This window comes from Python bivittatus, unplaced genomic scaffold (assembly GCF_059951505.1).
Source record: "Python bivittatus isolate LINGU-HERP-01145 unplaced genomic scaffold, Pbiv_v1 ctg000480_np1212, whole genome shotgun sequence".
In the NCBI taxonomy this organism is placed as follows: domain Eukaryota; kingdom Metazoa; phylum Chordata; class Lepidosauria; order Squamata; family Pythonidae; genus Python; species Python bivittatus.
The window spans coordinates 28,939,333-28,962,873 of record NW_028277075.1 but is presented as its reverse complement, the minus strand read 5'-3'; the positions used below and the strand labels follow the sequence as shown (position 1 = coordinate 28,962,873).

Below are 23,541 nucleotides of genomic sequence, written 5' to 3'. Positions count from 1 at the left end.
TGTCTAAAAGCTAGAAGAGATATACTTTATTAGTGCACATGAAAGAGCATATACCATTTTATCCACAGTATTCCCCTCTTATTACTGCAAGCACAAGGAGTAACTTTATTTGATTAGATCAAGCAGACACAGTTACAAAATGAAGATTCCAACAAAAGTGCATTGAAGTTTTATTTTATATCCTGAATAGCAGAAATTATCTCTATTCCTTGTGGTTTCAAAATTATAAGTTTGAATGGAAATCCCCATTTATAACAAGTTCTCATTTTTATCAATAGTTCTATTAGATACTTGAATGCGATTCTTTTTTGTAAGGCAGTTTGACTGATATCTTGAAAAACAAAACTTTGTTTCCTTCCCAGTTTATTTCCTTCAGCTTGCAAGTTTCTTGAATAATTTTATCTCTGGTCCATTCATTAAGAAACTTAATTACAGAATCCCTTGATTCTTTTCAGCTTTGCAAGCCCAAAGTTTTGAATAGTATGTGCACATACTATGTCCTATCCAGACAAATGTAAATCTGGTAAGAGATAATTAAGTTTTGTTACTATACAATCTATCATGTTGTCATTCTCAGTTTGTTTTGTTGTTGTTGTTGTACTTATAATATCAGGTTGCTTCATCTATTAGTATCTTCAGCAACTGCCAAAGATACTTGAACATCCGTAACGTCTTTCTCAATCTTTTTTATAATAGAGACATTTTTAGTACTTAAGTCATAGGCTTTACTAGCTGTCTAAGCAATGTTTAATATTTGACTTGAAAAGTCTTTAAACTGTTTAATCCTTTCAGACATACCTGATAAAGCTTCTTTTATTGAAGTAAGGGACTTCACCTGTTCCAAGTTCAGGTCCTGTAAAATTCTTTAAGTAAATGCTGGATAGAGTTAGAGTCCTCTTTGGCAGGCTGAACCTTGCATTTTGGTTTTATTTTGCGTCTTCTCCACTGGAGGAGGATTGCCGGTTGTTTTCAGCTCTTTCACCTACTTTTTGATCCCTTTAGTTTTTTGCAAAGTACCTCTCCTGGACATTTTGCATTTTTAACTGCTTTAGGAAGGAATTCAGTTGAGATAAGCAGTTGAATAATTGAAAATGTTAAGCTGGGCCAGGGATGAGCAAGCCTTTCAGAGTGCTACCTTTGACTGAAGCTAAGCCACACCCCATGTATAGGGTGCACTTGAGATGTTTCCCTCAAATTTCATTCTAAAGAAGGATAACTTAAATATCAAAACAAGCAAATGGATTGTTAAGTGGAAGAAAGGGAACAGCCTTTGTCTGACTAGACAGCTATGCTATATTACATTTTGTACAGTACACCAAGAGGCAGCAAATCAAGGTAGATAAAGACAACAGTCTAAACTGTTCAAACAGGCATACATTTCTTCACTGCCAACTATAACTAAGCAGAATTTATCATTGTCATACCCTTAGCTCTGAATTAGGAGAAGCATGGGTGGGCCCTCATCCCTGCACCCCTCATATTCCTGGCAGCTCACCAATCCATTGCTCAGTGGGCTGCAAAGGAATGTAATCACTCCAGGGAAGAGAGCAGAACTAGGTATTACAGAAACCAAGTGGCTGCCTCTACTCTCTAGCAGCACCTTAAAAAGAACATTAATATCAGAAGCAGCATTATGTGGTTGAACTTCATACATCCTATACAGCATACCTCAGTAACCATCGGTGGCAGTCTTTCTTAAAATACATGAACTATTCAATTTTTTTTACAAAATTCAAAATATGTCATTTGTAGATTATACTCATTGTTCAATTAATGAAGAATTTCTAATGAGATAAGCATGTATCTATTGTCATGTATTTATAATAAAGGCAGAATTAAAAGTGAGCCTTCCCTTTCCCCAATCTGGTGCCTTTCCAATATGCTAAGTTCATAGTTTTCAGAATTCCCAGCCAGTATGTTGACTGGGAGTTCTGGGGAATTGTAGTCCAACTGTAGGGCACCCATTTAAACAAATTTTCCATGAGATATGAGCCTGCATACAGATAATTGTGCAGTCTTCTTACAATTCTTAAACAAATTTTGGAGTTATCAGTGAAATGAAAGGATTGAAACTTACCTCTTCCCTGCCCTAATGCATACAGTATTGCAAATATTAAGAGTATTGACCTTTTTCCCAAGCAGCTCAGAGATTATAAATGTAAAAATTCTATTACAGATGAACAGATTGTTCACTTTTTCAAGAAAGCAATGTATTTTTAGATGGACTTGTTTATAGTGTCAGTTAGCATCATTCTAAAAGGGCTCTTCAGAATGCAAGAGGATACCACATGGATGCAAATAATATATCTGAAAGATATTTTTAAATCCCCAGTTCATGCTTTCAGTAAAGCCACTGATGTGGAACATATCACTAGACTATGAATCTTGTCTATTGACTTGCTCTAATATCCCTCTCTAAATTCCATCCTTTTAATTAATAACTATGAGGTTAATAAAATAATTTAATTTCTCTGTGATTTACAGAACCTTAAAATATTATTTGTTTATTCCATTAAAGGAATCAGAAATTGATCAAGTCAGCAGGCACTGGGCCCCCACCAAAATCCAGTTCAAGTATACTTGGGAGGCAATTATATTCCTTTAGCCTTACATTCTTTTCTATTTTTACCCACCTAGTGGTTCATAATAATAAAATCAGATTCATTGGCAAGCATTATTTCCTTCATAAGACTGGATCTAGTATATCGGGTGCTGTGGTTGATTCTACAGTACTATAGTTGTTCCGTTTAGCTCTGGACTTTGCTTCTCTGAAAGGAGAAGCAGTGAAGTGTGGTAGGGAGAGGTACCATGGGCAGATATTCTCCAGCATTATTCTTGTTACTCTCAGCATTTTAAAAAGACACATTGTTCTGTGCTGATACATGTTATTCAGGATATTCTGGGTTTTGATTCACAGACGCAGCATTACTCATTTTCAGATATTACTAGTAATCAAGGCCCCCTGATTGATAATACTATTTTGGGATAGATTTCATATATAACCATTTTGAGACAAAGCTTTATCTGTAGATTTACAGAAGTCTTTCTCAGTTACCTGTCTTAGGCTAGATTGAGGTTTTTCATAAAAGGAAAGGAGAACATATTTATTCTGTGTAAAATAAAAGGCCATTTTAGTAGCAGCCACTGCCAAAATGTTGCAGGATCCAGTAAATTCATTTCAATTTTTGAAGAAATTTAATTTCAAATTTAATCTGTATTTCTGTACATAATTTTAAAAAAATCAATATTCAGGGTGGTGGAGTGGGGAGATTATACGTTTACATGCCTGCATATATGGCTGAATCCCCTGAATATGTCATAAATCTGGGACAGTTTCAGTTTCCCTCAAATTTGAAAGATGCTTGGGTTTGCTTTTAGTAAATCACAAAAAGCACAAGACTTCCTTAAGCCACTTTCTTCTATCAGGTACAATTCTTGCAAGGACAATGTGGATGGTCTTTTCATATTTTCCCAGGCACTGTAATGTTATTACTTTTGAATTTTCATATGAAAATCAACATACTTCTGGTAATACTGCATCAGGTATCTACCTACATCCAATGGGAAGAAAGTTTTGCATATCTCAGCAAACCAGAATTTTGAAATTTCTTTCGCACAAATTAGAGCAGAGCTATATTTCACTTTTGGCAGCTCCCTGATTAAAAAAGTATACACAAAAATGCAAAAATATATACACATTGTCTTTGGCATTTTTCAGATTTTTTGGCAAACTAAGGTAGAATTCAGATAAAGTAAACTTGTGCTTAAATAAATGTGATTATTAAAGATAATGAAGCAGATGGTCCCTTAAAGGAGAACAGAAGACAAAAGACTCCCACAGTGCAAAGTAACAATTTAAGTTATGAAATTGGAACAAGCATTTTCAGAAAATAGGAATCAGTAATTCAGACAGTTAGGAAAAGATAGAAAGACCCAGACCTAAAGGATTATTGTTTCAAGTACCCCTTCTTAAGTGAACAATAAAAACTGAAGTGAAAGACTACCCTATATAGGCTATAAGAAATTCCTAGTATCTTTGGTCTTTCTTGGGCCTGGCTCCAGATGTGGCAAAATAGAGGAGAAAAATGGGTGGGGTGGGACATGTCACACTCATATTCATATCTCTGCCATGGACAGAGGGAAAGGTTCTCACCATTTCTCATAATACTGGAACCTGAGGGATCATCCAATGAAGTTGAACAGTGGGAGATTCAAACCAGACACAATGTGGGATTCATAACTCTATCTATCTATCTATCTATCTATCTATCTATCTATCTATCTATCTATCTATCCATCCATCCATCCATCCATCCATCCATCCATCCATCCATCCATCCATCCTCTGCCCATCTCCCCTGATGGGGTGACTCTGGGTGGCTCACATAACCCATAAAACCATAAATATATATAAAATTACCTAAAACATAAAAACTGTGCAAAATGTTACTAAAAGAAAAGAAAAAGTCCAAGAGGCTGATGGTTCTCAGAGCTGCAGTCAACAGGCCTCTAAGGGGCTAGCCATCCCCACTCCTGATGTCTTCCCTTCCCACCCCAGGCCAAGCGGCAGAACCAGGTCTTCAAATCCCTCCAACTACAATGTAGTTATGGTTGCCAGTTTGGATACAGGGAATTCAGTAGTGAAAAGGCTATTAGAACTGGCTGAAGAATGAATATCTGACACTATCAGAGTGGCAGAATACTTCTCAGTACCATTTCCAGGAGAACATAAGCAAAAGGAGGTTCTCTTGCTTGTAGACTTCTCAGAATAAACTGATTGGCCACTACAGGAGCAGAACAAGAGAATGCAGACTACAGAGGCCTTTGGTATGCCCAAGCAGTTTTCCTTATGTTTTGATTACTCAAGTACAGAAAGGATTGTGAGAAACTCTCCTACTCCGACAGACGTGAAATAAACTCCTACATTTACAGACCAGTAATTATTGGAAAACGTCTTATCTTTTCAAATTACCTCAATTTCCTAGGTAAACTAGAATTATTTCTTTGCACAGGCATGCATTTTAATGTTGAGTGCCAAATGAGGCTAGAAGTGTATAACTGGTCTAAGGGACTGATAAATTAACAGCCTGTGTCACTAAACAATAACATATATTTGCAATTAGCCACATGGATCCCATCTTAGGGTTGGCAGTTGCAGCATAGGTACATGCACATTCCAGTTGGATCTGCAGTTTTTCTTTTATACAGAACAGTACAACTGCATTTGCAGCACTGTATGAGCATGAAAAACAGGGGTTGTGTCCTACAAAGCTTTGAATTCTCAAAACAATTTGTTTTTCCTGGATGTCTATGAATCAAAGTTAAGGTTTATTTAATTTTAGACAGGGATAGAAAGTGTATTATAACCAAGTAGCCAGGTAGTAAAGAAAAAATATCAGCATCATACCTCATATTCAGATTCCAGTGTCACGTTACTCTTTTTGAGCTTTTTTATCAATTCTGGATCCATCTGATAAATAAAATATATAAATCAAATACTTCTAATCAGAAAGAAAATATAACCTATGAAGCACTATAATTTCTCTGCAACTTCAAATACACACAATTCCCTGTATAGAGAAAAGGAGAAGGAATTCTTACACAATTCATTCTTAAATATTCATAATTCCAACTGGCTCTATTGCAATAGGTTTTGCCAATAATTCATGCTTAGCATGAAATTGTTAATTATTTTATGCAGAAGGAGGAAAGATAATCTGCATTATCATAAACATTTTATTGATAATCTCTCACATTCATTTCTATTCATAAAATGGGAAGTTGAAATAAATCTCAAAGGAAGTTCAGGTTTATTTATTTCCAAAGTTAGAAATGTTCTCCACACACCCCCTTGGTTTAATCCAATAGCAATCACTAAACAAATAGCTCCAGATTGCAGAAGCCTCACTAAAATTCAATGTCTCAAAACTGATTACATTTAGAATACAAACTCATTATCCAAGTTCTTTGCATGCTGGAATGATAGTAAGTTGAAGAGAAATTCAACTGCCAAAAGATAGCATATATTCAGACATTGGGCTCTCAGAAAAATACTGAATTGAACAAATTTTGCATGCATACTGTAATGCACTTCTAACTTTTAAACAGATAAGAAGTTCCAGAAGTATGAGGCTTATCCTCTGGAAGAAAGGCCATTAAGAGATAGGGTCAACAGTGAAGCATTTGAGATTGAATGCAAAAGTGAATGCTTCATAAAAAAGAGTGCATAGAGGTGCTTCTGTCATACAGATAGAATGTTTGAATGTAGTTATAGAAAATGTGTTCTCCCTCTACTCTACTTTCAGTTTTGCAATTCTGAGAGTAGCCTGTAGTGCAATTTATTTTTTGAAATGAATTTATATATATTTTAGATTTTATTCATTCTAATGTAGCCAAGAAGGGCCCCATAAATTTTTTAAGTCTGCCTTAATGTATTCTTTCAGCTACATTAACAGGTCACTTGTTCAGATAATGACTAGAACAGAAACATATGCTTATGTCAACTGTTGTTATCGTAATACACCTCCTAGCACATATTTCATATAGAGTTAGCCAGTCATATCTTCAGATGAATTTTTAGCTGTGCTATTATGACAGGCTGGTTTTTTAAAAAAAGGAAAAGAAAAGGAAGAGAAAACAAGCAATTGTTCACTAAAACAGAAAAAAAAATGTCTATATAAAATGTTAGTGTGGTGATTGTTACCAGCATTGTGTGAACAAGGCTTTAGAAATGAATTCTGAAATGAGCTATTCTAATGGTATCCAGCTGGGAGAGCTGAGGGGCTAATTCTTGATTTGAGGCAAGTTTAAAACTGGAAGGGCAATGATGTTCTTCTGCCCACAGAAAAACAAGCTTAGCTTTAAAATGGATTAGGTTAATTTATAGGACATAAACACTCAATCTAATCAGCCATCGCAGTTTTCAAGTGCAGAGACTGGATTCTGGGTACTTTTGAGCCTTGTTTGTAAACTTCATGAAGCAGCCAACTTGCAATTGTTGCAGAAGAGCAATGGATTAAATGGATCCTTTGGAGCCAATATGGTTTAACCGTAACAAAGATCATTCTGAAGTTGAGTAGCCCAGCTTAAATTCCACTTGTTGTAAGGATCACTGAGTGACCTGGGACCAGTTAACCCCTCTCAGCCTAATTTAATTCACAGAATTCTTGTAAAGACAGAATTATATAGCAGTGGTGCCATTCTTATGAGTGGTTAAATCGCAATAGCCCTGGGACTAAAGACTTATTTCCTCTTTCTGGCTGTAAACAAGATCCCCAAATGGAGTGACATGAGCTTTGGATAATATAAAAGGAAGAAAGAAGACAGTTAACACAGTCCAAATCAATAAAAAATCAGCCTTGCACAAGGCAGAAAATAATGAAAAGTTACTGAAGAACAAGATACAAATTGTAGAACATATGAGATAGGTGTGTAGAAAGACAAGAGAGCACATCCTATGCAGCAGAGAAGAAAATGGAGTATGAAATTCAGAAAGTTGCATAGTAATAAGCAAAATAGGGTAAATAAACTTGTAATGAAGAGAGGAAATAGAAATGAAGGTGTGGCTGACACCAGGAAGAGGTTAAAAAAGCTGTGAACATGCAGATGGAATATACTTTGAAGCACAAAAAATGGTAATATGCATGAGAGAAAAACATTCTACATATCTGTTGAGGCAATTCCTACCCTTTATGAGGCCATCTGAAAGACTACAAAATACCTGCAAAATTAAATGATGTGCTCTCTTGAATTGACTTTTTTTAAATGAAAAACTGCTCTCTGGTTCAGAGGAAATAAAAGATCATATTGAGACCATTTATTTACCACCTGTCCAATTAAAATTGTGTCAAAAAGACTTGATTCCTGTTAAGAAATGCACACCTTAGTATATAAGTTCTTCTTTTGGAACTGAAACTCTCCTGCTGAATAGCTGGCTGACTCATCCAAAATATAATGGAAGAATAAGGGGCAGGGGAATAAGAAAAGTAAGACACCTATGTTTAAAATATTAAAAGACAATTCCTCAAGGTGCCTTTGTAAAGCCTGTTTAATATGCTGTACCTGTACTTTTACAAACCACTTAAATAGCCTGAAGTACAAGATTTAAAACAAAATGCCCTTGAGGCTTGGGTGAGAAAGGGGAAATGCTTTATATTGCAATGCTTCAAAACTTTCCTTCTTCAAAAAGAGTATTCTTGTCTGAAAATTTAACTTCGAATATGCAACATGGACTCTCATCTAATACTGTGTCTTTATAGACAGAAATTTTAGGTCACCATAATTTCTTCTTCAGCATGTGCTAATGTTTGGCTTTTGTTTTTAACTCTGATTTAAATTAGTTTCTTCTATAACTCTTACTTTTCTTTCTATATGGCCCTTTGGAGCTCCAAGTGAAAAAAAAAATGACTATGTTGAAACAATACATTCCCAAAGATATTCCTCTTTGTGAATGTCCAAAGAGACATCACAATCGAATTCTATTATCTACCAAATAGGTACAGGTAGTTCTCGACTTACAACCACTCATTTAATGGCCGTTCAAAGTTATCATGGTGCTGAAAAAAGTGACTTACGACTGGTCCTTGCACTTACTACTGTCACAGCATCCCTGCAGTCACATGATCAAAACTCAGGCACTTGGCAACTGGCATATATTTATCATGGTTACAGCATTCTAGGGTCATGTGATCACCATTTACGACCTTCCCAGGGGGCTTCCAACAAGCAAAGTCAATGGGGGAAACTGGATTCGCTTAACGACCATGGCGAAAAAGGTCGTAAAATTGAGTATGACTCACTTAACAACCGTATTACTTAATGACAGAAGTTCCAGTCTGAACTGTGGTCATTAGTCAAGGACTACCTGTATTACCTATCTGCACAGTGGTAATTAGTTTTAAATGGTGCATCTCTGAAAGCAACTTGGAAGTCTAATTTATGTAGGGTGTAAATAAATTATGGAACTTAACCCAGTCCTTTGATTTATATATCAACTGAAATGTTCTTGATGGTTTCATTAAAGGCATTAGATCTTTCATCCAATTGATTCATTTCTCCTTGATGGTTAAAGGTAATAAAATCAGGACTCAGTTCAAGTTTTGTTAAATATCAGCTAAAATAGCTTCTGTAGTGACATCTAGTAAACTTCTACAGCAATACAGGGGAAGTCTGTAAATTAAGTTTGAATCACTTCTACAGCCCCTATAATGCAGATAAAATAAGGATGTTTATTGCTTTGTTTTGTTCTCTTTTATCTCAGAAGTGATGGAATTGTTTTTGAATACCATTTTGTCTTTGTAACCAATACCCCCGTTACTCTTTGGGTGGCATTACAAGTAACTTAAGAAGTTGGACTCTAGGCTGTGTAATGCTTTAGATTTGATTCCAGAAAAGCTTTTTGGAGCACATGGGGGTACTAATGCAACACCTGTCTGCAACTGTTTAAAACAACTGTGTCCTTTTCCAGGATCATGTTGGAGTTGCAGAGAGTAGCTGCATGATCCTAGGAAAACACCTATCACTTTAAAGAGTTGTTCATAATCACATGCACTCTGAAACATTATTTTAAATGTGAATATGAGGCATTCAATATTCAAATCTGATTCCATATTGCTTGTATTTATAATTATATCTGATAAACCCTGCCAATATTGTTGTACAGGACTACTATACTCAAATCCTTTAATTTTTTAAAAGATTTAAATGGAATGAATACCATGTTAAGTGTACATGAATATGCACTACATTATATTGTCAAATATTATGGTCTGGAAAATAACAGATGCTACATTTTGGAAAAGATAGGAAGCAGCAAAAAGTCCAGGAATCTTACCAATTCAAAATCCTATAATCACACATGCATGCTCATGGCCAGCAAGTCCAAGCACCTGCATGTTCTTTCCCATTATAGTAAGAAGTGATGCATATTCAATGATGAATTACAAGTAATTGACACTTTTGAAAGAAAAGCCCAAGGGAAACATCTTTTTTCCCTGGAATGAACAATTTCAGTGAAAGCAAGCTATAGCTAGCCCTGATGCTAAAAAACAATTAAGAGATTTAGAGATTATAGTTCACTCTGTAATATCAAATGTGAATGCTACAGAGAAAAACAGAGAAGGAGTTGTCTAGATGATCAGCCGGAAGGGTACAGCTTCTGACGAAGATGTAACATAAATTGTAGTTGTAACATTCACTCTGCATACAACTTTTTGAACGATATGTTTTAGTAGCATTTAATCTATTGTGTTTTAGAGTTCTTAAACAAACAAGTTCCACAAGAATCTTTAGTTGCTTTCTGCATTATCTGTGATTTTGATGGATGGGGAATTCTAAAATAAAGATTTGAAATTCACGCATTTATAGAAGGATTCTTGGTGCTAACTAACAAGAACATAAAAGTAATTCTGAGGAATTACCAGAAATTTATGGATGAGAGCATTATGTGCTTTCTGGATAAGTTATTCTGTCATTAATTTTATCCTGTCTTTATAAAATATACAGTATCAGTCCTTTTCTCTCTTTATGTGGCCTTTTCTTAGATAAGTAGGAAACAATATTACATTTCTCTCACAATGAATTTTGGATAAATTATCATCCCCAGTCATTGTCAACAGTTCTTTCTTATTTCCCAACATTAGAAGTTAGAAGTGAGGTTTTTCTCACTTTCCTAAGAGAGAATAGTGTATATACAGCAATTCCAGGCCCATCATGCAGATCAGTAGCTGAATGTTGACATATTCCATGAAACCTTATCTATTCATTCATTCATTCATTTTGGTACACAGCTAGGTAGGTTTGAGAGTAGGAACTCAGACACTGCTGTTTGTAAAACATGGCTTATGGCTCATTATAATGTGTGAAACCTTTCAATTTTATTTAATAAATCATGCTAAAGCAAACTATGGAGTAATATTCAAACCACATAATTATTAATCGACTTTCTTCTCCAGAATTGTCTCATTTAGCACCTGGGGTACATTAAGATGCTTCTCCTCACCCTGACATTATGTACTGTGGCTATTATATTTTACACCATTAGTTAACCTCTGAGCTGTTATGGTCTCCTCTGAATGTTCTGAGTCAGAGGCTGAAAAGGCAGTCCAGATGAACCATCAGCCTGAGGAGTCAGCAGGTAATCAGTTACCCCTGACAGCTCTGGCAGAAAATGAGCCTGAGCAAGTAGGGCCTGTCTTAGATAATGAGAGGCTGCATTTGGGCGGGGTACTTAGCCCCCAAACATGTCAGCAGTTATAGAGGGCAGAGCAAAGGCCATCATCGTGTCTCCTTCTGAGGAGAGGGCAGTAGTGTCCCTAATCAAGCCACCCCAGCCCCTGGGACTGTACAAGGGCAGCCTTCAGGCCCTTGCTCCTCCATTGGAAACAACATTGAACTCCTATCGCTATTTTTCCTTGCCCTGCATTTATACCCTTGGCTTGACATTCAGACCAACTCATGCAATTCTCTGATGCCAAAAGCTTTGTCTGTCATGGATACCCTTATCAGGGTATTTTCCCATCTTATATGCTCCAACAGGGAGGGCATACTCCAGGTCCCTTCTCTGAAACAATATTACCTTGGGGGAATATTACCTTCTCAGTGGCAGTACCCTGCCCTTTGGAATGACCTCCCCCCCCATATATTCTAAACCCTGCAGGCCTTTAGAAAGGTAGTTAAGACTTGACTATCTCCCTGGGTGTAGGGGTCAGGATGAATATAGTTCCCAATTGGTGAGCTAGAATATATTTTAGTCCTGTTCATCATTTAATTGTTTCAGCTTCCATACTGGTGAGTGTTACTTTTCTTTTGTATTTTTGTTCAATGATTTTGGACACTGCCCAGAGTCACATTGTTTGAGCTGGATGGCCACATAAATATTCTAAATAAATAAATAAACCAATATACAAACAGTTCTATCACCACTTCTACCTTTTCCCTGCTAGTAGATTGTTGATAATTTATATTTCAAGGCAAGCCCTACTGTTCTCTAGCTAATTACTCTGGCTACTCTCAGGAAGTTTATACTATGGCAATAAAGTCTTTCAACCCTTTATTTGCATAGCTTTCGGTTTTGCACTGGCTGGCATAGGACATGAACTTCCTTCAGTGTAATCGCAGAAAAGCAGTATATAAATGTAGCAAATAAAAATAAGATAGACATAGACTCTCAGAGCCTGTCTTTTGGGCCAAAATTGATTGATTGATTGATTGATTGATTGAATGAATAGGTTTTGTTGTTGATATACAGTCCTCTTGGGCTGTGAAAATGGGCAATAAGGATACAATAGGAAGGGCTGGGAAATGGATGCTATCCCTCAGCTGTGTGTGGGATGAACTTCAAAATTTCAGCTATCTTTGGTTGGGAAGTAAATACTGAATGAATAATGAGTTTGTCCCTCCCTTTAAAAGTTGGCTAATATATTTGAATCTTGAATTCTGTAGCTACAAGGGGAAGAATTCTGCTTACCTTGCCACGAACCTTTTGGATATCGTATCGAATCTGTGCAAATTCACGGAGCCCAAATGACCCACCAACTATTAACACCTAAAATATATTAAAATAAGACAAAAATAATCAGGATAGGAAAGGAGAGAACAATCCAGAACTTCATGTAAAATTATGAGAAATTGTCAGCCCAGCATGCTGACTTTTCTTGCAAAACTATTTTAAAAGGACTCCAACAATAATACCTGTGGATATGTTATATATCAGTATCCTCAACACTTTTAAGCCAGAGGACACATTTTCTCAAAATTCCAAGGGGGCTTTTGGGAGTTGATGTCCACACATCTTCAAGTTGCCAAGGTTGAGAAACATAGTTTTAAGTGACTACACTAGCATTCATTCTCTCCAAGTTTAAGAAATTGAGTCAATTTTTTCCTTAAGTGTAGCATTTTCCCTCTGAAATTTAGCTAGTGATTTAACACCTATTCTCTTCTCCTATTGCAACCTCAATCTCAGGACCTCACTGAAAGCCCATCCTAAACATTAAAAAAAAAAGTACTATGGAAAGACAAAGCATAGTATAAATATGACAGTCTCAGATCCAAACAGATCTACAAACATCTCACATCTTAGATATTAAAGTCAGAGCTTAATCTCAATTAATTGCATGCATATACTGTATGCATGAAAGGTATGGATCTTGCTCTGATACGTTTGTTCTCATTCTTCAGAATTTAAAATAATTGATTATATAATTGTGTGTAAGGGGGATAGCTTTCATTTACACACCTATCAGTGTTTTTCACCATTACACAAAGGATTACAGGAAGACCCAGGTTTTCTTAATCCTTGCAGCCTTCTATTGACCCTATGCTTTTGTATTTCATTTCTCTGGAACTTCAAATTCAGCAATTTCAAACTTCTAAGAGTTCAAGCAACAATAATCACTAGATGAATTTGGACATCAAGGTGAAAAAAATGCAGTTATATTCCTGGAACTTTCCAACAAATTATGATCCTACATATCATATGGCTAAATAAATAAATAAATAAATTCTTGCTGCACCTACATTTTAGGTAGAGATTTAGGGGCAGGAACAATAAAAACAGAAGAAATTGGCATATCTGCATGAAGAAAAATAAAATGACCTGTCATGAGATGCCATTAAAAATGCCTTTGTTTTAAAATGTAATTATGTTCTGCTATGCCAATACCTCAAGTCTGAGTGTTCTGATGATTCCGTAATATATACTGCTGAATCTTTTATCTAATTAAATGTCAATTTTTTAAACTTCAAATCAAAAACTTAAAACAAAACTTGTCATCTTTGAATCATGAATCCAAACTGAATTTTGACTAATTTACACAACCCATTTGTATCACTGTTGGAATCATAGTAAGCACTACCTGCTACACAATTTTTACTGCATCAAATGTCTTTCAAGTTTAAATTAACAAAATAAAAGAAGTATTAATATTCTACATGCAACACAAAATAGCAACTTTCAAATTTATATGCAGAATTGTTTTATGTTTACTCTAGCTGCTGTAAAGCTATAAAAACATAGAGGTAGTTACGTCCTTTCCATAATACATCATGCAATAGTGATAATCCATATTACTGTACTTACACATTGTTGGAGAAACAGAGCACCAACATTGAAAAGGATTTTACTGATGTTTCAGGTACTCCACGGATGAATACAGACCAAAAGCTATTAGATATGCATACAATGTGTGGTACAATAAGAGATGTGACAGAGGTGACTTCCAGGTAGTTCAATGGCAGACTAAAACACCTGTGCTAAATGGCAAAGATGACCCTGAGGTGATTACCGGAAGCGGGGCTTTGTGCCCGAGCCAGGGGAGCTTCCCCAGACAAGGAGAAAGCCATGAGATTACCCATTTATGCTCCAATGGGCTGCTCCTTGAGAGAAATCTGGCAAGATCCAGGGGGATCTTGTCAGCTACTCTCGAGTAAAGTGCCAGGAGCCGCAGAAGACAACAGCATGCTCGAAGCCTCAGATGGAGACCATTAATGGCTGCTGGGTTTGCTGAATCTACTTTCTTAAGCACATTTTGGAGATAAAAGACTTTATAGTGAAAAGAAACCTTCGATGTAACAGAGTAATTAATACAGACTGGGTGAGTGGACTTTCAACCCATGGAAAGAATTAAAGTTAAGAGAAAGAGAAAATAAAAGGAATTAAAAGCAAAAAGCTTGCCTGGAGTTTGGGCTAAAAAAGTTAAAAATGGGATAAGGCAACAGTCAAATTTGGAGTTTTATTAATTTGGTAATTGGGAACAGTTGAAATAATTAATTAAATAAAACATACTTCCGTGGGAAAAATAATTGTTTAGGTTACTGAAGAGAATGATTAGTTGACTTAATTAAACAAAGATATAATCCAAAAACAGCAACAGGAACAGGCAGTTATGAAAGATCCCGAGAACATAGATATACAAAATTGCAGAAGAGAATAAAGAGCTATTAATTGGGACTTTCTTTCTCTATTTTTTTTTCTTTTTTCACCTTTCTCTCTTTTAGATTACTGTACAATTCTTTTTTTTAATAGGGAAAAAATGGCTACTACAAGCAAAGTAGCAAAAGCTATAGAAATGACTACAACAAGGAGGGGATTGTTTATAGAAGGCTAGCAGATGGCAGAAAAAGGAATTATTCAAGAGGCTTTACAAAAAATGCTTGAAGAATTGGGGAAGAGTGTTATAGCATCAGTTAAGGGGGTTGAAAAAAAGCTGACTAATTTAGAAGAAAGGTTGGAACAGAGATCTATAAATATGGAAAAAATATGGATAAAACATTAGAAGATGCTATGGAAAAAAATAACTGGAGAAGTTAAACAGAATAAAGAAACAATAGAAATTTCAGAAAATAAAGCAGAAATAACAGAGATGGAAAAGGCCTTAGATAACAAAGCTGTTTTAGAACTAAGAGAGAAAGGATTTTGTTTCAGATTGAGAACAGTGAAAGAAGAACTTGGTGAAGATGTTAGACAGAAAGTTGTGGAGTCACTATCCAAATTTTTGGAATGGGACGAAGAAGTTATGGAATCAGAAGTGGACAAAGTATACAGAATTAATACAAGATATGCAAAAATAAGAAAAGTAGTAAAGGATATACTTGTGCACTGTGTCAGAAACAAGATAAGGGATATGGTTATCCAGTGACATTTCAATACTAAATTAAAAATAAATAATACAGATGTAATTTTGTTGAAAAAGATACCAATCAGAATATTACAGAAGAGAAAGGAATATACATTTTTGACAGATAAACAGAAGAAGATACCATTCTGTTGGGATAAATTGAAAGGATTAATTTTGACATTTAACCAACAGAGGTACAGAGGTTGAATTCTGTAAAAGCATTAAAAAAGCATTTTAAAATCATTGATGGGAAAATTAATGTACTTGACCTATGAAAATTGGTGTCTTTTAGGAGATTGTAATGGAGTGGTCTGTCCACAAAAAGATAAAACTTCTGTGAAAGGAATTAAACTAACACAAGGTAAACTGCCAAAAATATTTTTTGATATGATGGAGAACTTTGAACTTATAGATATATGGAGACATATAAATGAAAAATCCAGAGAATATACGTACTTTTCTGAAAGACACAGATCTTTTTCAAGATAGATATTTATCTATCTAAGAAATTATCTGCATATACTAGTAAAGCAGAGATGTTACCAAAAAGCTTTTCAGATCACAATTCAGTGACTTTGATATATAAAAAGAAATGTAGAACTTATAGATGGAGATTAAATGAAATTTTGTTATAAAAAGAATAAATGATTGAGGATTGTAAAAAAGAGTTGAAATAATTTTTTGAGATCAATCTGAGCAAGGATATAGAAATAAGGACAGTTTGGGATGCAAGTAAACCATTTATGAGAGGAAAATTTATACTGCAAAATTCTAAATCAAAAAGACAGAAAAAGAAAAGATGCAAAAGATGTTAGAAGAGATAAAAACGTAAGATGAATTGAAAAGATCACCAGTAGGAAAAAAATATCTTGCAGCAAATTAATCATTTGCAATGTCAGTTTTCTATGTTAATGATTAAAGAAATGGAAACAAAAATGAATTTTGCTAAACAAAACAACTTTGAATTAACAAACAAGCTCGGGAAATGGCTAGCATATAAACTGAGGAAAGAAAGTGGGAAAAAATGATATTAAAATTACAAAAAGGGAATGCTATGATAATAGGTAATGCAAACATGCAGAAGATTTTTCAACAATACAGTAGTGTCAGGGAGAAGAGATTTCTAATGAGAAAGTAGGTGAATACATAAAGACATCAAAATTACCCAATGAAGAAGCAAAGGAAGATGATGAATGGACCTATAGCAATAAGATAAGTTTATGAAGCATTAAAAAAGACTAAAATAGGGAAAGCTCCAGAACCAGATGGACTACCTGCATCTTATTATAAATGTTTTCAAGATGAACTGATACAACCTTTCCATAAGATGATGAACTCCATTGTGGAAAAGGGACTGATACCATAAACTTGGAAAGGAGCGAATATTGCTTTAATTCATAAAGAAGTTCAGGATCCTACTCTACCAAAAAACTATCAACCAATTTCTTTATCAAATAATGATTACAAAATAATAATTTCCTGATTAATTATTGCTAGTTCCACTATTACACGGGTGAAGTTTGGATTTTTTCCCTTTGCCAGCGTGCATCACTAATTTGTTTACATTGAATTGGATTTGGCATTTTGAAGCCCATTCAGCTCTCTACTCTGGAGAGATTCTTCTGTAACTCTTTCACAATCTCTTTTTGATTTTACCACTTCAGACTGGCACTGTCATCAGAAATGGCCACCTCACCACTCAATCATAATACCATTGCATTTATATACAAGTTAAAAAGCACTGGTTCCAGCATCTATCCCTGAAGGACCCCAGTATAACTCGCCAGTGAGAGAATTGTTCATTTATTCCTACTTTTTGTTTTCTGTTTATTAACCAGTTGCCAATTCCTGGGATCCCCCTGTATTTTTATGTCCTGGCAGCTGAGTTTTCTGATAATGACCTTTGTCAAAGACTTTCTGAAAGTCTATATATACAATATAAATTGGGTCACGCTTTTCTACTTGCTTATTGACACCATCTGCTCTATCATCTTTTTGAGGTGGTATCAGCAGTATGATACTCTACTAATTTGAGTGTATTCTATCCTTTTTGTACAGACTGGGCTTGTCCCAAACGGTATCTCAGAGCCTCAGTCACATCCCTAGTCCCAGACCCTCTTCTTATCCACACATTGAAACTACTTAGCTCTACCTGTTTAAATGCCCTTGCTTATGGAACAGGTAGAATTTTCAAGAAAGGCAGCTTGATTGCTCTGGATTTATCAACACTCCCACAAATTTGGCTTCCAGAACTGCTTGATTAGTTTTTCTACATCACTTTTTAACACATGAATAAAGAGTACTTACCCTTCCCTTGCATGGATGTTTAACTCATAAGTTTGCTTCACTGAAATTTATACAGGAGTGTCAACAGTTTGTCACTATGGTTGTGATACTTCAACAACTGGGAATTCCTTGTGGCTGGAGCAATCTCAACCTCTGTAACTACAACATTTTCAGCATGGAAATACATGTACAGGATGAAACTCACAAGGAGGTTTATGGGGGGGAAAGTTCCTTAAGTGGATTAAGAAGTGTACTTCAAAATTGGTGAGGGAATACAGAAGGTATTTTGCAAAATCCAATCTTAACAAGAAGGCAGGCTGTATATTCCATAGTGCAAGCAGGAGCAAATGGTTCTTCTAACCACACTGTAATCATTTTGAATTACAGGCTTGGCCAGGTCAGAATTAACACAGTTGCAACTGTCTGAAGAGCACGTCTATTGTGGAGAGTCAAAAACAGCTTCCTGTAAAAGTTTCCCCAAAGCAAGACACATCCATTTTTTAAAAAATAAAGTATGTGCTGTCTTCTTCAACTGCAGTAGAATCAAAAATTATTGAGTTTTAAAGAATTCGGCATTACTTGTTAGATTTATGTATCACATCTCCTCCATGAACTCAAGGGGGCACACATACCATTCCACCTATTTGTTTCCAACAACTCTGTGGGGTAGATTGGGCTGAGAGGAAGTTATCAAAGTTATTCAGTGAGTTTTCATGGCTGAGGGTAAACTTGAACTTGGATCACACCAGTCCTAGTCTAACACCTAATCACTATGCTACACTGACTCAAATTTCTTAATTTGTGTCCATGTAACAAGGAAATATACATTTTTCACTTATATTTCATAATTATATAAAAATAAGACAAGCAATTGACAAAAAAGCAGTGAAGGTTCTAACCAAGCTATGCCAGCAAATTTGAAGAACAACAGAGGCCAACATATTGGAAGAGGTAAATCTACATACCAATACCAAGAAAGGAGACTTAACAGAGTTTGCAGACTGTCACACAATATTCTTAATTTCACATGAAAGCAAAATACTGATTAGGATTATCCAACACAGATTAAAGCCAGATGCCAGATGTTAAAGATGGCTTTAGACATAACAGAGGAACACCACACAATACTACTGATACATGCTGAATAATTGAGAACGCCAAAGGATACCAAAAAGAAGTCAGTGTGTACTTCATTGATTATAGAAAGGCCTTGGTTGCATTGATTATATCAAGCTGTGGAACATGCTTGGAAATATGGAGATCCCAGAACATCCCATTGTCTGCATGCGAAACATATACCCAGGTCAGGAAGCCACTGTACGGACAGAACATGGTGAAAGAGACTGGGTTGGCAAAGGAGTGACACTAGGCTATATACTCTCCCCTTATTTATTCAACCTGTATGTGGAATATATATTGAGGGAAGATGGACTGGAAGGAGATGAGCATGGGTGCACCATTGGAAGACCTGAAGGACCAATTTGGGGACAGATCCTCCTGTAGAAAATCTATCTATGTGGTCACTAAGAGTAAACACCAATTTGAGTGCACATAATCAAAACATTTCATAATAAGAGATACCAGCCAGGAACAAAGGAGTAATACAGTATCAAGAGCATTAGCTCAGAAGCTAAATGCTGCAATTTTTTCTATTAGATAGGCACTCACTTGATTACTGAAATGAACTACAGCAAAGCTAGTTAATTACAATCCCCATGAACATAATAGTAGGAGGTGATAAGAATCACAATGCAAAACACTGGTTAATTGTAAGAGTATTTGATTAAGAGCAGTGAAATTAGGACAGAATATGCTGAATTCACCACTTTCGTTGCACCAAATGTTTAAACAGCAAAAGCATGCAGACAGTTTTTGTTAAGTAGTTCTTTATTGTTCTCTATTTTTCTTCCTTTTGCACAAGCACTTTCTTAAGGCAATCATATTTCACTTTGGGATAGGATCCTATTACCAAAATATTAACATTATTTGTTGCTTTAAAATTTGTTTACTTTTGGTATACTGTAATTGATTTAATTTCAAGCTTTAACAATTCCTCCAAGACTACATGAAAAGGATTACATTTTTCATTGTATCCACCATTTTATTACAAGCCTATCAAGAGCTAGTAACTACAAAAGACAAACCAATACTATAAATGTACGCTTAAGCAATGTTGTGATTACATTTGGATGCTCCATATTCAGCATTTTTTTCCCCTTAAAAATAAATGGCTCCCATTCATTTCACTGAGGGGGGGGGGGACCTCTCCAGTGTGTAAGAAAAAGTTCACATAAGAAGAGCTTCCTGAAACTGATATTTGTGTATATAAATTTAAAATTTTTGCCTTTAAACAGAGATGGAGAACCATCAGCTGCCAAATCCTCCCATACAGCTTTTTTTTTTTAATCCGTTCAATCATGTCCAATTCTTGGAGACTGCCTGGACAAGTCTCTGCAGTTTTCTTGGCAAGATTTTTCAGAAGTGGTTTACCATTGCCTCCTTCCTAGGGCTGAGAGAAAGTGACAGGCCCAAGGTCATCCAGCTGGCTTTGTGCCTAGGCAGGACTAGAACTCACAGTCTCCTAGTTTCTAGCCTGATGTCTTAACCACTACACCAAACTGGCTCTCTCCATCCAATTTACAGAGCCCCTAATAAAGACTTTCTCTAATGTCCCATCCCATCTCTGCAACCACAGGTAGTCCTTGACTTACGAACACAATTGGGATCAGAATTTCCATCACTAAGTGATGCGATCGTAAAGCAAGACATCACATGATCGCATCGCTTAGCAACCGCAATCCTGGCAGTCCTGGTTGCTGTTCTTAACTGAGAATTGTGGGTTGTTAAGTGAGTACCCACCCTAATCCAAGCCATTCCGGGCTTGGTCCCTCCCAGCCCCAAGTCTCAGTAAGTTAAAGGACTGCCTCCAATTCCTCCCAGCTACCCATCTCCCCCCCATCTCTGCCCTTCTGGCCACCCTGCACCTTGCCTTGCAGGGCAACAAGCAGCGGCAGAACTCTGTGGCTCTGGGGCCGCTTGCCACACCCTGGGAAGCCGCAGCCACCTCAGCCCAGTCCCAACTGCAGTCACCCTTGCCACCCTGTACCCTGAGACCCCTGATGCCCATGCTCTGCCACCCCAGCTGACTTTTGCCATCTTCTTGCTCCTATGCTGATGAGGCATGCCCAGCCTGGCTGCTGAGCCAGGCTGGGCTGGGCTTTGGGGTGCGGGGGAGCCAAAAGCAGCCTAAGAGCTGCAGTGTACCAAAAAGCCCCTTTGCAAAAAGCTCAGTGCACCAAAACTCCCCTTTGCATCATGCTCCTGGGTGGGGCTGGGCTAGGCTTTTACTTCATGCTGGGGGGGGGGAGCGAAAAGGGAGCTTTTGTGCTCCAGGAGCCTTTTGCAAAGGGGCTTTTTGGGATGCCACAGCTCTGGGGCTGCTTTTGGCTTATTTATTTATTTTTTTTTGCAGCTGAAGCCCAGTCCAGCCCAGCCCAGCCCAGCCCAGCCCAGCAGCCAGGCTGGGAACACCTTGTCAGCAGTGGGAGCAAGAAGACGGCAAAAGTCAGCTGGGCCAGTGGAGCGCAGGGCAGCAGGGGGGCAAAAGGACATAGATGGGGGGAAGATAGGTGGGCGGGGGAACTGAAGCGTCCCTGCAGTCATAAGTGCAGGTTTTGATCACGTAACCACGGGGGCACTGCAACAGCCGTAACTTTGGGCACTGGTCAAAAGTCACTTTTTTCAGCGCATTCGTAACTTCAAATGGTCACTGAACAAATGGCTGTAAGTCAAGGACTACCTGTATCTCACTGAGAAAGGCAAGAGGAAGTGAAGCAGCTCTCTGAGAGCTGTGACTTCAAGGTCCTCATAATAGGAAACACAAAGTCAAATGAAGCCTGCTCCCAGGAACCATTTCAAACACTACAAAGCAGTGGCTTTCTTGGGTTCACTATCCCATCACCTCATCAGGTATCTGCAACTTAGAGTATTTTCTAATTGCTTGCGGTTGTAGGCTGCTTCAACTCTAAGCAGCAAATATCTTCATAACAAAGATTAAACTAATCTAACAAATAACATTGTCAATATTGTGATGCTCCAGGAAAACACTTTTCCAAATAAAACAAACACCACCTGAGGGCAGCTATCTGAACTTCACTCTCCAAAAGTTTCCTGAATTGTTAGGTCTTGATGGCCTTCCTGAATTCCATAAGGATTGGGGTTACTCTACAGGTAGTCCTCGTTTAGGAACCACAATTGGAACTGGCGACTTGGTTGTTAAGTGAAGTGGTCACTAAGTGAAACCATGACTGTGCTTATGATCTTACTACAGTTTTCCTTTGCTTTACAGACTGCGAAGCTCATAAATACAAGGATTGGTCGCAAAGTTACTTTTTAATTACCATCGTAACTGACAGTCGCTAAATGAGGATCACCTGTAATTGCAGGGTAATGCTGCTTTATTGGGGAGGGGGGGACAGTGAGGATTCCAAGCTTTGTTTATCTATTGCTGCCTGTGACTTTACCAATCCATCAAAGATGCACAATGTCAGTTCTTACAATCAGTGGCTGAAACAATAAAATTGGACTAACACAGCATCCAGGCCCAGGAATAGGCATGGAGAGCAATTCAGCATTCAGGTCAGATCCTTTTTTCTACCTGTTTCTTAAACTGGCTCTTTTAAATGCCCTTAAAACACATTTGTCCAATTATATAATACGATCTTTATTTATTCGTCATATTTATATGGCCGCCCATCTCACAATCAAGTGACTCTGACTCTGACTCTTGATAGCAATTTATTGTAGCAGTGTCAGAAAACTTGCTGTCCCAGTGCAGTATGCTAAAGTCACATATGGTGAGTCACCAGATGCTGCAGCCCTGATCAGAAATTGACTCTAGCGTTTCACTTACTGTATTTTAGAAACTGGAGCACCATCTACTGTATTTGAGAGCCAAGTGCACTACAAGTATGAGCTGCAAGAAGGAAAGGAATAGTTCATTTTATCTTCGAAATCAGTTTGGGGACATTAGAAAAAAGGAAACGGCAAGAAAATATGAAAATCCAAAAAGGAGAGCAATCTCTTACAACACAAGCAAGATATGTCCACATGAGGATCAAATGAAAAGAGATTCCATGTAAGCCAACTTAAGCTCATGGAGGAAGGACAGGATGTAATTAACAAAAATATATGTAATAAATTTTGTTCTTCTGAATTTCCTCAGAGAGCAGCAACTGGCTGTGGGGAAGAAAATAAAGGAATGGTACCCCCCCAAAGTTGTGAGGTGAATTCTTCTAGGACTCAGGAAGCAATCTAATGCCCCCAGACTTCTAGATGCAGTGAGTAAATAGATACAATTACAATTATGATTTGGTTTTATTTTGTATGGAGTGAAGCTTCACCCAATTTCCTTCAAAACCAGTTTTTTTTTTTTTCTCCAGAGGCTCATCACTATTTTAGATGGGCCTATCCATTGTTCCTTGATTCACCTCGCTCCCTTAAAACCTAATCATTTTCTCTAAGCTAAATCCCATCCAGTTTTCAATTGTTGTTCTACATTCTTCATAAACTCTAAATATTATTTTAAGCAGATATTTTTGTGCCAATTTGTTTCTTAAGTAGTCTAGTTATATTCTGGTCA

The 23,541-nt window shown here is 36.8% G+C and overlaps 1 protein-coding gene across 2 annotated transcripts in view; it reads right to left on the bottom strand.

Annotated features, from left to right (window-relative positions):
- The window catches only part of COX16 (cytochrome c oxidase assembly factor COX16), a 31,515-nt gene that overhangs the window by 4,645 nt on the left and 3,329 nt on the right, over positions 1-23,541 (bottom strand). For both annotated transcript variants that reach the window (XM_088145586.1, XM_088145587.1), the window contains exons 2-3: positions 12,467-12,544; positions 5,408-5,470 (exon numbers count right to left, since the gene is read on the bottom strand). In XM_088145586.1, the coding sequence (XP_088001712.1) occupies positions 5,408-5,470; positions 12,467-12,544 (141 nt within the window). The remainder of the gene's footprint in view (positions 1-5,407; positions 5,471-12,466; positions 12,545-23,541) is intronic.